Source organism: Pogoniulus pusillus, chromosome Z (assembly GCF_015220805.1).
Source record: "Pogoniulus pusillus isolate bPogPus1 chromosome Z, bPogPus1.pri, whole genome shotgun sequence".
In the NCBI taxonomy this organism is placed as follows: domain Eukaryota; kingdom Metazoa; phylum Chordata; class Aves; order Piciformes; family Lybiidae; genus Pogoniulus; species Pogoniulus pusillus.
Genome location: NC_087309.1, coordinates 29,593,100 through 29,609,289, shown reverse-complemented (window position 1 = coordinate 29,609,289; position 16,190 = coordinate 29,593,100). Strand labels below are relative to the sequence as shown.

The following is a 16,190-nucleotide window of genomic DNA, read 5'->3' as shown; positions in this document are numbered from 1 at the left end:
CCGTCAATCTCCATCGGCCATTAGATTTTCGGACTGGCCAAACAGGTGAATTGTAAGGAGAATGAGTTCTAGTGATAATCTGTCTCTTTTCAAGATCAGCTATCACTTCAATGATACCTTGCTTAGCTGCAGCTGGCAATGGATACTGTGCAACACAAGTAATGGGTGACTTTGGCAATGGAGGAGCTGTTTGCAATAAGCGAACACGAGCACGGACTAACCTTTGCCTCTTGTTCCTCATCTCATAAGCACCAAAGCTCCATAATGTTCCGTCAGGAAGGTGCCATCTTCTGCCTGCTAGAACATCAAACCCAAGGATATTATGTTTGCACGAAGCCAATGCTAACTCTACCAGGGTACCTCTTTTCTCCCCAGGTAGCCACAGCTGTGCCTTGGCTAAATAGCATGTTTCAGGTTGTCCTGTAACACCTGTTATGTTTACCTTTCTCCGAGATGGCAATATTTTCAGATGCTTGGCTAGCTGTGCATTTAGCACTGTAATTTGTGCACCTGTATCTATTAGGTATTTGACAGCAGTTCTAGTTGGTCCAGTAGGAATCATGATATAGGGTTCAGGTTTGTCAGACCATTGACATTCAGAAACAGAGCGATGAGTGTGGCCTGAATCATTCACCGCCACACCTAGTTTTTTGATCTGCTCTTATCTCCTCCCCGATCAGGAGAACCTGACTTGGTAGGAGACGTGCTTGCAGAGCCTCTCTTACGGTTCTGCTTCACCTTTTCGTTACCATTGCCTTTCAGTACTTGTTCTAGCAGTCCTTTCATGTCAGACACGGACTTACTTATATCAGACATGGACTTACTCATAGTACTGAGCTCACTCTTCACAGGATCACGCTCTGCCTGTTTCTTCTGAAACACATCACGAGGCTTCACTGCATATTTCTGCTCCTGCAGTGGGATTACACCCCTACCTGTAGAACTCGGTACCCACATTATTCCAGATCCAGAGCGACGATTAAGCTCAGGGCTCCCCCTGGGACTTGATCGTGGGCTCGATCTTGGACTCTCATTGGGGTCACCAGATGTCCAGGCATGCCGCACCGTTTGGTGTTTTCGTCGTGATGCAGAGCTGTTCCTGCCTCCAGACTGCTTTTCCTTCTGAAAGACAGATTCTGGCACAGATAAAGGATCATGATAACCCATTTCTCTTCCTAGAGTGGCTAGTTCTGTAAGCACTTCCCTCCATGTAGGATGATGTACTACACTTTGTGAACTTTTCCCTTGCCCTTCATTCTGTTGTATTGCATTCTCAATTTGTCTCCTTATCCTAATGCCTTCAGCCTTTATGAAGCCAGGCATACCTTTTATCAGGGGTCTAAGCCTCGGTGGCTCTACTGGGGCATCCATTGCATGTGCATATAATCCCTTATGATTCACAGCTTGGATACAAGCAACCATAGCAAATGCTTCATTTAACTCATCAGGGGATCTGATCCAAAATTCTGTAGGATCACCCCTATCCGAAGGCTCATAAGCACTAGCCCAATGAAAGATCCTAGCACTCAACGCAAGGTCTCCCTCAGGACCATCCCCAAGAAATACCTCGGGTCCCCAGTTAGTTCTTCCCACCTCTTCACGAGATAAGATAATCCTTTCCGCGCCCCTTTGTACCACGCGACACACATACGCTATTATGGATTCCTTAGGCATGCGGGAATAAGTTTCCCTAAGATCATCCATCTGCGTTTCTGTGTACGGTTTTGTTTTCGTAGTTGTTGTTTTGCCTCCTTTCGGTCCTTGCGAGGTTTCAGATGCAAAGAGAGGGTTCACGGAGTAGGACTTCATTTTGTGGTGCACCTCCTCCACTTCCGTGTCGCTATCAATAGACGCAACTGCTGGCTGTAACGCGGTGTGGCGCTGCACAGGCGTGCTTAGCGCTGGCTGCTCAGGGCGTGGTGGTTGAGAAGATGGCGGCTGTTGTGGAGATGGTTGAGAAGATGGCGGCTGTTGTGGAGATGGTTGAGAAGATGGCGGCTGCGGCGGCGCTGCCGATGGTTGAATCTGAGACGGAATCGGGACCTGCTGGAACGCTGGAACGGGCTGAGATTGAGAAGATGGTTGTGCCGGGACAAGCGGCACCGTAGCTGCTGCCTGCGGGACTGCAGACGATTGCGGCTGGATTATCGGCTGCGTTACTGCTGGTGGCGGCGGCTGAAGCGCCGGGACCTGCGGGATCGTCTGAAGCTCCTGTGCTGGCTGCTGCACCGTCGGAAACGGGGTTGTCGGCACGATTGGCTGCTGAAGCAGAGTCGGCTGTGAAGGCGTTAACGGAATCGGCTGAGTCGCTAGGACCTGAGTCAGCTGCTGCGGGACCGCTTTCGGTTCTACCGCTGTCGGCTGTGGAGATAACATGGCGTTCGGCGGCAAAATAGGTTGTGTCTGGGCTATCGGCTCCGCTACTGTTAATAATGGTGCTGCTGGCGGCTGGGGTGTCGGCATCGGCAGAAGCGTCAGAGGCTTCGCCGGCGGAATCATCGGGACTTGAACTGGCTGCGGCTGAGGCAAAGCGGCGTCCAGTTGGACCGGCATTGGTGAGTTAAACGGTGGACGCGGTGTCGATCCGCACGGCTTTAGCGGCAACAGGGATGGCTCTGCCACTGGTTGGGGATTCACTGGCTGAGGATGGTGCTTCACCGGACATAATTTAAAGAAATCGGGCTCGCGTAAAGGTGTACTGACGCGAGAGACTCTAGGCGGAGAGTGCAAGGGTTGCAACCCTTGGGTTTGAGAGGGGGTAGTTACCGGCTCTTTCCGGCGAACCACAGGCTGCTGTGACTTCTCAGGACATATTGGAGTAAAAGTAGTTGGCAAGCCTAGGTGACCGGTTGACTCTCTACGATGGGTCGAGGGCTGCGGAGTTTCTGTCCGAGACCCGACATGCGATCGCGGCTGCGGTGTGCCCGCACGGGAACTAACGGCTGATTGCGTTCGGGAAGAGCTCCCGGACTGTGACTTTCGGCTTAGTAACTTGTCTAACTTTTCCTCCATACTTAAGTTCCGCCTGACAACGTCTTTTAACAGAGCATCTCTCTCACTCTGCAACGACTTGTTTTCTTGACGCGCTTGCTCTAAACGCAATTCTTTCCGGGCATTCTCATCACTCAGCTTTCTGACCTCCTGTTTATACATCTCTGCCTCACGTTTGCACGCCTCTATCTCCCGTTCATGCGCCTGCGCCTCCAGCCTCCAGGCCTCTGCAACACGCCTGCAAGACTCTATATCAACTTGTGATCTGAACACGCCAACTCCCAGATCAAAAAAACTTTCTTTGTCAACTCCCTCGGTATCTCCAAAAGCTTCATAGAGAGACGCGATTACATTAGCTGACCTAATATTTATTTCCTCTATCGATTCATCCTCCCTTGCCGTCAGAGCTTTTCTTAAATTTGCTGATTCAAACGCCGATGCAAGCCTAGCATACAGGGTGTCTGTGATATCTGGCGATCTGGCATCTCTTATATCAGGAGAACTCTTTCCAAACTGAGCCATTCTTTAAACTCGGCTGTTACTTCAGTTTCTCAATCCCACTTCTGACACCAAAATCTGTCGTGGAACGCAGTTTCGCGGCAGAGTTATGGGGGAAAAGACGCGAGGCGTTGACTATTTTATCAGTGATTTATTGCAAAGAATGCGGATTCCCTCTTCCCGAAACTACACCACCACTGTGAATTCTTTTCGATTGAGATCAAAGTAACATTTCCGAAAATGGCAAATTATAGAGTCTATGATATTTAAAGAGAGTTCCTTGAGTCTCTGGTTTGAGTTAATAGTTCGTCAGTCAGCTACTCACAGTCTATAGCTTGGTAAGGAGTCTCTTTCTCCCGATGAGGGTCCAGGCATGCAGAATGTAGTCTCCACGACTCGGGGTCCACCCGAGGCGAGACTAGATCGGTGAGCAGTTTGTTGTTGTTAAGTCCAGGGAAAAAACCAGAAAGGCTGGAAAAACCCAGAAGACGCAGACCAGGGCAAGAGCAAGAGAGCAAGAAGAAGGAGAGAGAGAGAGAGCGCGCGCCGATCCTGGCCTGTCCACCATTTTATAATGTTCCAAGACAGGACTAGCCCACAACTCGGACCATTTTTACGTTGTTCACATATATTGGTAAAAGACAATAAGCAATCTATATAATTGGATAACATTACCTAAACAAAGTAAAGACCACTCCTCAGGCCAGCCCACCTGCAGGTGCTGGGCAAACCTGAGATAGTCGTTCCTACTTAACCAAAACAATACCCTGTTGTCTGGAAAGCAAGGTCAAGTGGAAAGGAAAACATGGCCAGTGTTTACCTTTTCACTTACCCTGGGGAGAAATCTTCCCATGGGACTGAAAGATTGTTTTGGTTTTTCGATGCTTCTGGCTTGAATGTGAGGCACTAGAAATTACACAATATAGCAAAAGCCTAGAGAAGCTTTTTGCTACTCTCCATGACAGTAACACCATTGTTGGCCCTAAAAGCCATGGGGGGTGGAACTCTGAAAAACTGGGACAAACATTTAGCACAAGCTACCTGGTTGGTAAATAGTAGAGGTTCAGTAAACAGAGCAGGACCTGCACAATCAGACTTGGTCCAAACTGTAGAAGGTGATAAAGTTCCTGTTGTCCATGAAAAGAATCTGTTAGGAAAAACTGTTTGGGTATTTTCTCCTTCGGGTGAAGGGAAACCTGTCCGAGGGGTGGTGTCCGCTGAAGGTCCTGGTCATACCTACTGGGTAGTGCAGGAGAATGGTGAAATCCAGTGTATTCTCCAGAAAAATCTAACCTTAACTGAGAGAGTTTAAATTCAGAGTGTATAATGCAAGCTGTTAGGAGTTTTCTGTTCTAGGTACCATCGGTGTCCAACAATGAAAGGATCTATGAGAGAATCTACAGTATGTAAGCATGAACCCAGCGTCACCTGGGAGTCCCTGTTCTTGTCTCACCTGTGAGGAGACAAACTGTTCTGAGCTTTTGAATCACCTACATCTGAGATAACCGGAATGAAGTGTAAACTGAACTTGTAATATTCATTAGTGTAAATAATAGTTTAGATTAGATCAGTTCTTAGCAATACTCTGAGTGAAGTAGACAGGGGTGGATTGTGCTAGTCTGAAGCAGGCTAGAACGTTTTGGTGAGAAAAAGCAGATCATAGGCTGTGAAAAAGGAAAACAATGGTGATGTCTACTCCCTTCAGAGTCTTGCTGAACAAGAAGAAAGTAAACATTAGATAACACTCTCGCCATTTTGGGGCACTCTGCTTTGGGGTTCTGGCTGAGCAGCAGCTCCCTAACCTCATCTTCCACTCACCTTGGCTTCTTAACCTCTTGGCTGAACCTCTATTCTTCCTTAGGACTGGGGTAAGGTTGAGAGGGGCAGGGGGAAGGTGCAGGGGTGGTTGAGAGCCCCTCCTGGGGACTCAGGTTTCTGGGAGGGGAGCTGTGTTTCTGTATTACTTTTACCTTGTATATTTCTGTCTATAACTTTATATACTCTAAATAGCTGCCTGTATATTGTGCTAGCTGTAAATAAATAGCTTCATTTATATTTCCAGAGCCGGCTGAGACTAGTCTGGGTACTTTCTAAAGTGTGGTGGGGCGAGGTACACCTAAACCATCGCAATTAATCTTTTGTCATTTCAGAGTTCTAAGATTTTGAAGTAAAAATTAGTTTTCTTTAAATAACTATATAGGGAAAACAAACAAACGAACAAGCAGACAAACAAACAAACAAACAAACAAAAGAAGAACAACAAACCAAACCAACCAAAAAGCCAAAAAAAAGAGCAACAACTACTTAATAAAACCAACAATTCTGGATTGAGAAAGAGATTTCAGTTGCCTCACTAAGGGTAGGATCCTCATGTTTTCCTGTCTTAGAATCCAGGACTCTTGCTGAAACTATTTGACAAAATTAACATTTGCCACTGTTTCTAGTGCCCTGATAAGGACTTGTTCTGACACAAGTTCAGAAAGTGAAAGCAATTATATGGTTTAATTTAGTAAAGTGACAGATACAACAAGATTTGGGGTTGCTGGTGATAAATGCACTCTTTGCTAAATGGTCTTGGGTTAATAAATCCTGGTAGTATCTGACACAGTTGGAGAGACAAACCTTTGTAATAGCTCCAATATATAAAAGAAATGCAGCAAAAGTTAAGCTCTATGTTGAATGAAAAAATCTCACCAAGAAAGATGTGCTTATCTTAGGTGGAAGAAAAAGACCACAGCCGTCCTTATCTCTGTCCTTCCTTCCCAGCTGCCGCTGCTTCATGTCATGTTGGTGCTGTCCACACTGCATCTCTGCTGCTGGCACATGCTGTGTGGTGGAGGGGGTTCTCTATGCCTGTGCTATTTGGCAGAGGTGAAAAATTAATTTGAGGTGGTATTAATTTTATATAAAAATATAATTTATTAAAATTAATACTTTCAAACTCTTGCCACCCCCAAACACTGCTTAGTTCTTTTGTGCAAGTTTATGAAAACAATTTAGAATTATAATATATACAGGGATTTGGTCAATAACTGGCAAAACATTCAGTTATAAACTATTCACAGAGAGAGATTTCCCTTTGGCTTAGTGCCTCTTGGGAACTATGTTCTTTGCCCAGCAGGGGCTGAAACTCTGTCTGCTCTAAGGCAGAGATAACTTATATTACAGAAGAATTAAGGCTTACTTATGAGTGCTGCTCTTAGTTATTAATCACCCTCCAGGGTTGTGTCACAGCCTTTGCCCAGCGTCCGGACTTCCAGGGGCTCTGCTTGTGGACTCTGTGGGGCTGGAATCTTCTCGACTTGAGAGGGAAATGATAAATCTTCCCAATCTCTGGGGTAAACAGGTTTCTTTCTAACCTTGTTCTCCTAGCGTGGGATGGTCTCTGCCTTGCTGCTGCTGCTTCTGGATACTGCGTGTCCAGGGATGACTAGCTGGCAGGATTCCAGAAGCAGGAGGAGAAAGTTGTCCGTGAAGTTTCTGGCACGGTCCTCTGCACAGCTAGCAGGCTGTATGGGTGGGTGCAGACAATCCAAAGGTCTGCTGTCCTGGTTCTCTTAGCTGCTATGGCTTTCACCAGGCAAGAAACTGGGAGTCTGAGCTCCATAGATAAATGATGTAGCTTGCAAATATGCACAGCTAGTTTTAGGCTTAGGAGACTATCTGCTCCGTATACATATATAAATGGGTGCAGACTTGAATGAGCTTCTGCATCTAAAGTACGCAGTCAGGTTAGCTGCGAATTAAATCAAAGCGTGAAGTCTGAGCCTCAGTGAGCTGCATGTGAGGGCCAGACTCTGTGTCTGGGCCTTGCAGGTGAGTCAGGGCAGCAGGACTTTGCAATGTGTATCAGAGAGCTGAGCTGCACTGCAGGCAGGGTCAGAGAGCTGAATCTGAACTGAGCTGAGCTGAATCTGAACACATGGGGCTCTTGTGCACCCCTTTTTATGGACTGTGGGACGAGATTCATGGCCCTTTGGCCATCAGAGTGACCAATCAGGTTGGCAGTAAACTAAACCTTACCTTAATAGGTAGAAGCTGTTTGCCTGGACTCTCCCAAATATGGGGATCACATGGGCGGACCCCAGGGATACACGAGTTGGGTGTGTGTTTGTTACACAACCCTGTTTACAACCAGGGATCCTGTCAGAAAAACATGTCCAGGCATGCAGGGGCGTAGACAAGCCTTTGTTCAGGCCAGCAGGCCCTCCACGACATGATGCATCCCTACTTGCTGGCCCTGATATTGGTACCAGTGGGATGTGTGCATCAGAGATATCTCTCTCCTGGGTTTTATAGCCTAGGTCAGGTTGCCCTTGCCTTCTGGGTGGTGTTTATCATGATTTTGGAGGAAAGTTGAATCACATAGTCATCTATGTTTAACATGTACTTAATTTTCCTCATCAGCATCTTGACAAGTGTAACTTTTAACATCAAAATTGCAGTTAATCAAGCAAAGGTCTTTGCTCAGCACCCTGCCCCTCAAAACCCTCTTTGAAGCTGGGTGCTTATGTTATTTGAACTCTACTTCATCAGTTTTACCCAAATCAAGGCTATCTTATCTTCATAAGACTCCTTCCTTCAGGTGCTTGGCAGCCCAGTTTCATGGATCATTATTTAATACAAACACAGAATTGTAGAATCACAGAGTACATTTGATTGGAAGAGACCTCAAAAATCATCCAGTCCTACCCTCAATCCAGCACTAAAAGCTCAACACTAAATCATGTCCTTAAGGTCCACACACTGCTTAAACACCTCCAGGGATGGCAACCCCACCACTACCCTGGGTAGACCATTCTGTTGTTTGATAACCCTCTCTGTGGAGAATTATCTCTTAGCATTCAGCCTAAACCTCCCCCGAGGCATGTTGAAACCATTTTCTCTAGTCCTGTCACTTGACACCAAGGAGAAGAGGCTGCCCTCTTCTCACACCAATGTCCCTCCAGCTAGCTGTAGAGAGCTATGGGATCTTCCCTCAGCCTCCTCCTCTCCAGACTGAACAATCCCAGCTCCCTCAGACATTCCTCACAGGCCCTTCTCCAGCCTTATTGCCCTCCTCTAGACACACTCCAGAACCTTTACATCCTTCCTGGAGTGAGAGGCCCAGAACTGAACACAACACTCAAGGTGTGGCCTCACTATTTCTCACTACAGGGGGACAATTGCCTCCCTGTCCCTGCTGGCCATAGAGTTTCTAATACAAGCCAGGATGTTGTTGGCTTTATTGACCATCTGGTCACATTGCTGGCTCATATTGAGTCGACTGTCAGTCAGAACCACCAGGTTGCTCTCAGAGCCACAGCTTTTCTGCCTGCTGATTGTATATAGCCTTGTATCCAAAGTGTGCTAAATCAGCTTGCCACACTGTCCAGTAGTAGCTAGGCTGTTTTCCCACAGGTGTGGAAAAATCTTAGTCATAAATCATTTTTTTGATACCTAGAACAAACAAACTTCATGTTTATAGGGTTTGAAGTTTTCTGCACATCATGACACACCATTAGTTCTACTTTATATTATACATGTGGGTTTCTGGCTAGTGAATTCTGAGTAACTATTTTGATTAAACTGTAGCATGTCTTGGAGATGATCTTGAACACTGCATAATACACTCAGGTTTTCTACAGCACAGGAAAAGCTGAGAACTGCCAAATAGAGTAAATTTTTATACACTGAGTAATGTTCCACATGCAACAGAAATTGTAAAATTACTTGATTTAGAAGACAACTGTAAAGATCACCTAGTTCAAATTCCCACTGTGACCAGGGGTCTCTCTGTCATGGAAGGTAGCAGAACCTTCTTGCAGAACCCTCACTTGTACACAGGGTCGTGGCTCACATGAAGGCCTCTCATCGAAAAAATCAAAACATTGCTTTTTATCTGCCTGCATGGTGACAGCTGCTGTCCCAGCAGCTGTACACCCTGTGGGAAATTTCTCTCCCAAAGGGGCAAAAATATAAACATAGGCTATTGTTTTGCGATGAGGGACCTTGGTTCTCATCACCTGATGAACACTTGTTGGGGGCTGACCCTTGGGTGGTTCCACAGGTAGTTTTTGGTAAAAACTATCCAATGTATGAGTTGATTATAATTTTGTACCAATCTGTAAAGTTCACATAAGTCGTCCTGAATTGGCTGAACACACCTCTTTTGGACACTATAAAAATACTGTATTTTGCCTTAATCGGGCATCTCGTCCTTTTACCCCTTGCACCTTGCACCCCTCTTTTTGCTTGCTACCCTGCTTACACACACACACATCGGCACTCGCTTGGCATTCGCATCACAGCATCAAGGTTTCAGCCAGCTCGGGACGGCACGGAACTTGGCAGTGCCCCGATCCTTGTCAGCCTCAGAAGCCAGCGTCCCGCTCGGCCCGGACCCACAGAGGCTTGGACACTGCACCTTTAAATTCACAATACTCTAAGACTTCTTTGAACTGCATTTGGACAGTGAGCAACTGACAAAAAAAATTAATTTAAAGACTGAACAATCTCAAGACTCCAGTGAACTCTCTTAGATCATACACTCTCTTTATTTCAGTCATTCTGTATTTTAATCCACAACTGCGAACCAAGAACTTACGTGGGATAGTTATAAATAATTTTGGGAAAGGGGATTTCTAGTGTTTTAGTAATAAATCATTTTAAACTTTTTTATAAATCAGCCTCGCATGTTATTCCCCAAAATTCCCCTAAACTCCTCTCCACAACACTCTCAAAGTGCCTGTACAGCCTGACCTGAGACACTTCCAGACATAAGACATTTACAGCTTCTTTGGGCAACTTCTTTTGGGTTTTATTGTTCCACCGCCCCATCTATCCTAAATCCACCCTCTTTCAGCTTAAAACCATTACTATTTGCTCTGTTACTGCAGGCCTAGGTAAAAAGTTTCTTTTCACGTGTCTTATTAGCCCCCTTCATAGATTGAAAAGGCTCAATAAGATGTCACCAGAGCATTCTCCAGGCTTAATAACCTCAATTCTCCCAGCCTTTCTTCATACAAGGGGTGCTCCAGCCCTATGACCATTTTTGTGGCCCTCCTATGGACCCACTCAAACAGATCAATGTCTTTATTTTGCTGGGGACTCTGTAAATGAACACAGTACTCTAGTGTTGGAACTAAAACTGGGATTGAAAATTTCTAACAGAGTGGATAAATTTGTTGGTTCCTTGTATGCCATTCATGAAAATGAGGAGAGAAGAGGGTAAGAAAGACTGAATATTTGTGTTCTCTCAAGTGACAGGAACACTTATGAAAATGATGAGGTGCCTAATTAAGTTTTGTTAGAGGCAGAACACCTGTCAGAAGCAGAGCTGCCAATCCTGCAGTGTCAGGAATTCAGTTACAGAAGCACACATTTCTTTGTCCTTCATGAAATGGTAAAGGCCAGCTCTAATTTTAACACCAGCACGACTGACATCTCATATGTCATTTTTCACATGTCCTTCTACATCTAGTGTCTTCCTTTAATATTACTGACAGATTCCCACATTCCACATTTGACTTATTATGACAACACTAAAATGCTTCAAGAAGGGTTCTGCTGTTTTGTTCCCTGAAAATAGCCTCTACTTTTTTTCCAGGTGATTACTGTCACTTTAGAAACAACCTGCAAGTTCAGGTTCCCATGAACCCCTGGGCTCAGTAAACTAAGAGAATGACTATTTGTATTGCCAGATGAAGCAGTCTGTCTGCGTACAAAGAGCAGTGAGGATGAGTCAAAGATGCAAAACACAATTTGCGAATCTTGGGCAAATTTTAAACCCACTTGCTTAGATCTTCTATACCATGTCACAATGTGAAAACAAACTAAACATTAATGTTCCTGTGCTAGGTTGGGCTGGGATGGAGTTTTCTTCATGTCAAATCTGTGACCAAAACAATGTTGCTAACACTCCCATGTTTTAGACATTGGTGATGGTGATCGCACAACATCAACATCTTTGTTTGTCCCTGTTCTCTCAGTGAGCTTGGTGGGAGTTGGGCAAGACACTGGGATTCAACACAGCTGGGACAACTGACCCAAATTTATTACACAACATTCATTCTCAACCGTAAAACTGTAGGAGGTGGAGAACAATTTTTGGCAAAGCAGCCAGTGCTTGAAGACAGGACAAAAGTCTGCTGCTAGGAGATGGTGAGTGGTTGGCTTTCTATCATATGTTTTTACAGAATCACAGAAGGCTAGGGTTTGGAAGTGACCTTGAAAGATCACGTAGTCCAACCTCCCTGCCAGAGCAGTGTCATCTATACCAGATCACACAGGAACACATTCAGGTGGGTCCTGAATATTTGCAGAGAGGGAGACTTCACAACCTCCCTGGACAGCCAAGTTTTACCCTTTTTAGTTCCCTTTCATTTTTTAGATGGTCTTTATCTCAACACTTTTGATTTTCTTTCTTTTGACCTTCTGATTCTCTTGCCCATCCCTCTGGTGGAGATGAACAAACTACTAGGTGCCCAGTTATTGGCTGGGGTCAACTCAGCACAGTGATCAAAAAGTAATTTAGACTATGAGGGACTTGCTCAAAAGCTTCTTACGCAACTGTGGTGGAGGGGTTTCTCTTATTCCTCCTCTGTTAAGGGGAGGTGAGAAATTAATTTGAGGCAGCATTATTTTTTTATAAAATTATTTATTAAAATTAATATTTACAAATTTGTACCACCCCCAACCAGTATGTAATCAAGTTCTTATGTGCAAGTTTATGAAAACAGTTGGGATATATTTACAGGGATTGGATTATTAAATGGAAATATCAAATTATCAACAACTGTAGACAGAGAGAAAGATTCCCTTAGGCTTAATGCCTCTTAACAACTATACTGTTTGCCCATCAAGGGCTGAAACTGTGTCTACTCTTAAGACAGAGGTAACTTATATTACAAAGGAATTAAAGCTTGCTTAAATGTGTTGCTCTCAAGTATTAATCATTAATCACCCTCCCAGGATTGTGCCACAGTGTGTGCCCAGTATTTGGGTCTTGGTGAAGCTGGAATCTGTCCCAGCTTGCAGAGAAATGATAAGTCTTCCCAGTCTCTGAGGTAAACAGGATTTCTCTAACCTTCTCTCCTGGTGAAGTGGTCTCTGCCTTGGTGCTGCTGCTTCTTCTGGATGCCGTGTCCAGGGATGATCAGCTGGCAGGATTTCCAGGTGCAGAAGAAAGATTTGTCCGTGTAGCTTCTGACAGTCAGTCTCACAGCTAGCAAACTGTGTTTGTAGGTTAGCAGACAGTCTGAAGGTCTCCTGGGGCTAGAATTTTCCAGGCTTACAGGACAACTGGCAAGCAGTGTGCCGGGCTGCAGGGAGACTTGAGCTCCATAGATAAATGCAGGATAGCAGGCCAGTATGTATGGCTGCTCTAGGCTTAGGCAGGGGGCTCTCGGCTCCCCATATATGTATCAAATGCAGATGTACATGCGCTCTGCTTCTCAAAGGGTTCACAGACAGGATAACTGCGTCTTGAGATCAATGCAAGAGGTCTGAGCCTCAGTAATGTTTGCAAGAGTGTAAGTAAGGGCCTGACTCTGTGTCTAGGCCATGCAAGCAGGTCTGTGCTGCTATGCGGATCAGAGAGCTGAGCTTGAACCTCTGAGTCTGGACGATCTGAATGCTCTGAACATATGGTGCACCTTTGCACCCCTCTTTATAGACTCTGAGCCGAGATTCGTGGCTCATTTGGCCATCTGAAGTGACCAACCAGGCTGGCAGTAAGCCAAACCTTACCTTAATAGGCAGTAGCTGTTTGCTTGGACCCTCTTAATAGGGGATTACCTGGGCGTACCCCAGGGGTACATGGACTGGGCATGTGTGTGTGTTACACAACCTGGTTACTGCCTCGTGGGTCCTGGCAGAAAAACATGTCCAGGCATGTAGATGCATAGAGAAGCCTCAGTTTTGGGGCTGCTGCCCCTCCACCACAGCAACAAACCCAAAGAAGACTCTACTTCACTAAAAAGGTTGGAAAGAAGACCAAAAGAAGAACACTGAAGTAAGAACAAAAACACTTTTCAGGTGTTGATACTCTTGTGAAAACCTGCTGGAATCTGCAGTCTAATACTGAACAACAGCATTTTGGTCTCATGATAGCACCACTCTTCTAAGTTTTAATCTTGACAAGCAACGCAGTGAGGCAATCTTCAGTCATTATTTACTATCTACAAGTGATATGTATAGTATTATCCTACTGCCTATGTGTCAGGAAACCATGGATGTGGCTCAAGTCAAGCCAAGATTTTGCTAAACAGAAGTACAATGAGGCTATATCTAAATTAGTAGGGTAGTGCAGAGCAAAAGGGGTAGATTTGTACAAAAAAGAAACCAAAGATAGGGATGATATTCACATTGTAGAAAATCAGATTGGTTAATGTTGGATTAACTCTAGAAAAGTCATGTGGACTGAAGAGTGTAGCAGAGAAAGCATGTTATGAGAGCCTCTGGATTGCACATTTTGGTTAAGTCTTTTTCAAAAGAAATATCATGGTCTGAAACTGCTCCATGAAATGAATGAGCATGTCATACACAGATATGACTGGGAAATTCACTCTAAGCTCATGCTTTTGATGCCAGCTGAAGTAGTAATACACCTGAGTTTCCAGAATTTGTATTGATCTTTCATGAAGCCATAACTGATACTGATTTCTTTCATCAAAATTTGGGTTAAGGCTTGCAAAATGTAAGCTGTAATGTTTTCAAATAAATTCTCATAACTACCAAGGATCTATGTTAATATGCAAATAGCTTTTTCATTTGGACCAAGATATTTCTTTTTATATATGTCCTGGCCTTCTTGATGTCTGACATTTAAGAGATAATACTTTTGAGAGGACTAAAAAAGCTGACCAGATTGAACAAATTTTTGGTTTTCTTTTGTTGCACTCTTTTGTTGGACTCAATGAAGTCTGGAGGTCCCTTCCAACCTCTAAAGTTCTTGGATATTTTGATTCTGTGATTTTTTGGTGTGTAGTCAGTTGAGGAAAGTGGTGGTGGAAAACAATAAACTATTCCTTCATCTGGACAAAGTTGATATAGGAAGCGGTAGAGGACACAACTGTTTGAACTGAAATTTCCATATGACTAAGGGAGCCAAGCATGCATGTATCTGATGTCAAAATATTTGGCCACATTCTTCTAATCACAGCATAGGGCTACATGTTCATCAGATGTTATTAGTCCTTGCCTTAGACCCCCAAAACAGGACCAATACAAGCTGACTAGTTACCCTGTTCCTCTAATGATTTTTGGCTGTATTAATTGGATTACTTTAGTAATTATGGTTTAAACTGGAGTAAAAAAAAAGTCCAAAGCCAGAAATGACTGCTAAATGATGCAGTGCAGCCCTCTTAGAATTGTAGAATGGTTTAGTCTGGAAGGGACCTGAAGGATCATCTACTCCAAGTCTTCCTCTAAGCAAACTGCAGGAATCAGTGGGACTATGGGGATGATCAAGGGACTGGAACATCTATCTTAAGAGGAAAGGCTGAGAGGCCTGGGTCTATTTAGTATGGAGAAGATAAGATCAAGAAACAATCTTACCAATGTTTATAAATACATGAAGACTGGCTGTGTCATGGGTTGAGTTGAATGTCCTGCAAATACATGCTGTTGTCATGCCAGCTTCAAAATGAAAGTGCTGGCTGGAGCAAAGCATCAGGAAGCTTGAAGTTCAAATTGTAAAATTAAATGTTTCTATTCTGATAGCTCCTTTCAGCATCTAGGTTAGGGGTATAGTCTTTTCTGCTGTCCAGGCTGCAGGCTAGGGAGTGGGGAAGGTCTCTGTGGTTTTCTGCAAATAGGCTAAGGTTATTGTGCATCCTATCATCTCACTGAGCTTTCTTTATATCAATGTGGAGTTTTGTGTTAGTTTCCCTCCCACCTATGTCAAGAGACAAGGTGGTTTGTGAGAGTGGGCTGTGTTAACCTAGGGCAAAGTGTCAAGAAAAAGGGGCCAACCTCTTTTCAGTGATGCCCTGTGACAGGATGAGGGGTAACGTGCATAAACTGGAACAGGAGAAGTTCCACCTCAGCGTGAGGACAAAAGTCTTTACTGCGAGGGTGATGGAGCACTGGATCAGGCTGCTCAGTGTGGAGTGTCCTTCTCTAGAGAATTTAAAAACCTGCCTGGGTGTGTTCCTGTGTGACCTGCCCTAGGTGACCCCGTTTTAGTAAGGGAGTTAGACTCAGTGATCTCCAGAGGTCCCTTTCAGCCTCTACCATTTTATGATTCTGTGATGTGCTTATGTTCACACATTTTCAGTCTGACTAGACTAATAGGTATTAATTATTTCTGTGTACTGATCTTTTAATAGTAGCAATGGAGTTTTTCCATTTTACACATGACAGACGAGGTTAACGACCTGGAATTTCACAAGCACTGTATCATAATTATTACATCAGTCATTAAATCTCTAATGGTATTAAAAAAAAAAAAAAGATATAAATATTTGTCTCACTTTTCTCTCACAGTCCCAGCTGCTCTGTAGCTTTTCATATTTGCTGAAGTCAGTAGAAGCGAAGGATGCTAAACTTCATGTGGAAATGAGGTTGTCAGATCAGTGGTGTGTTTCATCTTGTATCCTGCCTCTGAAATCTCCCTAATTTATAGGGACAATTAGGGTTACGTCCAAAAAGTGGCATGGCTGGTGAGGAAGGTCTTCATTCATCTCGAGTTTATACCTACAGACAGGACAGCTCAATCT

The 16,190-nt window shown here is 44.4% G+C and overlaps 1 protein-coding gene across 1 annotated transcript; it reads right to left on the bottom strand.

The window, feature by feature from the left end:
* Positions 1-237: 237 nt before the first annotated feature.
* Positions 238-3,513, bottom strand: LOC135192926 (uncharacterized protein Rv2082-like). Its single transcript, XM_064176318.1, has 4 exons — positions 1,980-3,513; positions 1,326-1,919; positions 739-1,136; positions 238-297 (listed from the first exon to the last, which is right to left on the bottom strand). The coding sequence occupies exons 1-4, from the start codon at positions 3,511-3,513 to the stop codon at positions 238-240; spliced, it is 2,586 nt and encodes an 861-aa protein (XP_064032388.1).
* Positions 3,514-16,190: the final 12,677 nt, after the last annotated feature.

What these genes read in the sequence shown, in the direction of transcription:
- LOC135192926 (XM_064176318.1), bottom strand. Translation starts at nt 3,513, where the DNA reads ATGGCTCAGTTTGGAAAGAGTTCTCCTGATATAAGAGATGCCAGATCG. An exon ending in GCTTAGACCCCTGATAAAAG is followed by an intron (nt 1,137 to 1,325) that starts GTATGCCTGGCT and finishes TATCTGTGCCAG; the next exon opens with AATCTGTCTTTCAGAAGGAA. An exon ending in AAGGCAATGGTAACGAAAAG is followed by an intron (nt 298 to 738) that starts GTGAAGCAGAAC and finishes TTGATGTTCTAG; the next exon opens with CAGGCAGAAGATGGCACCTT.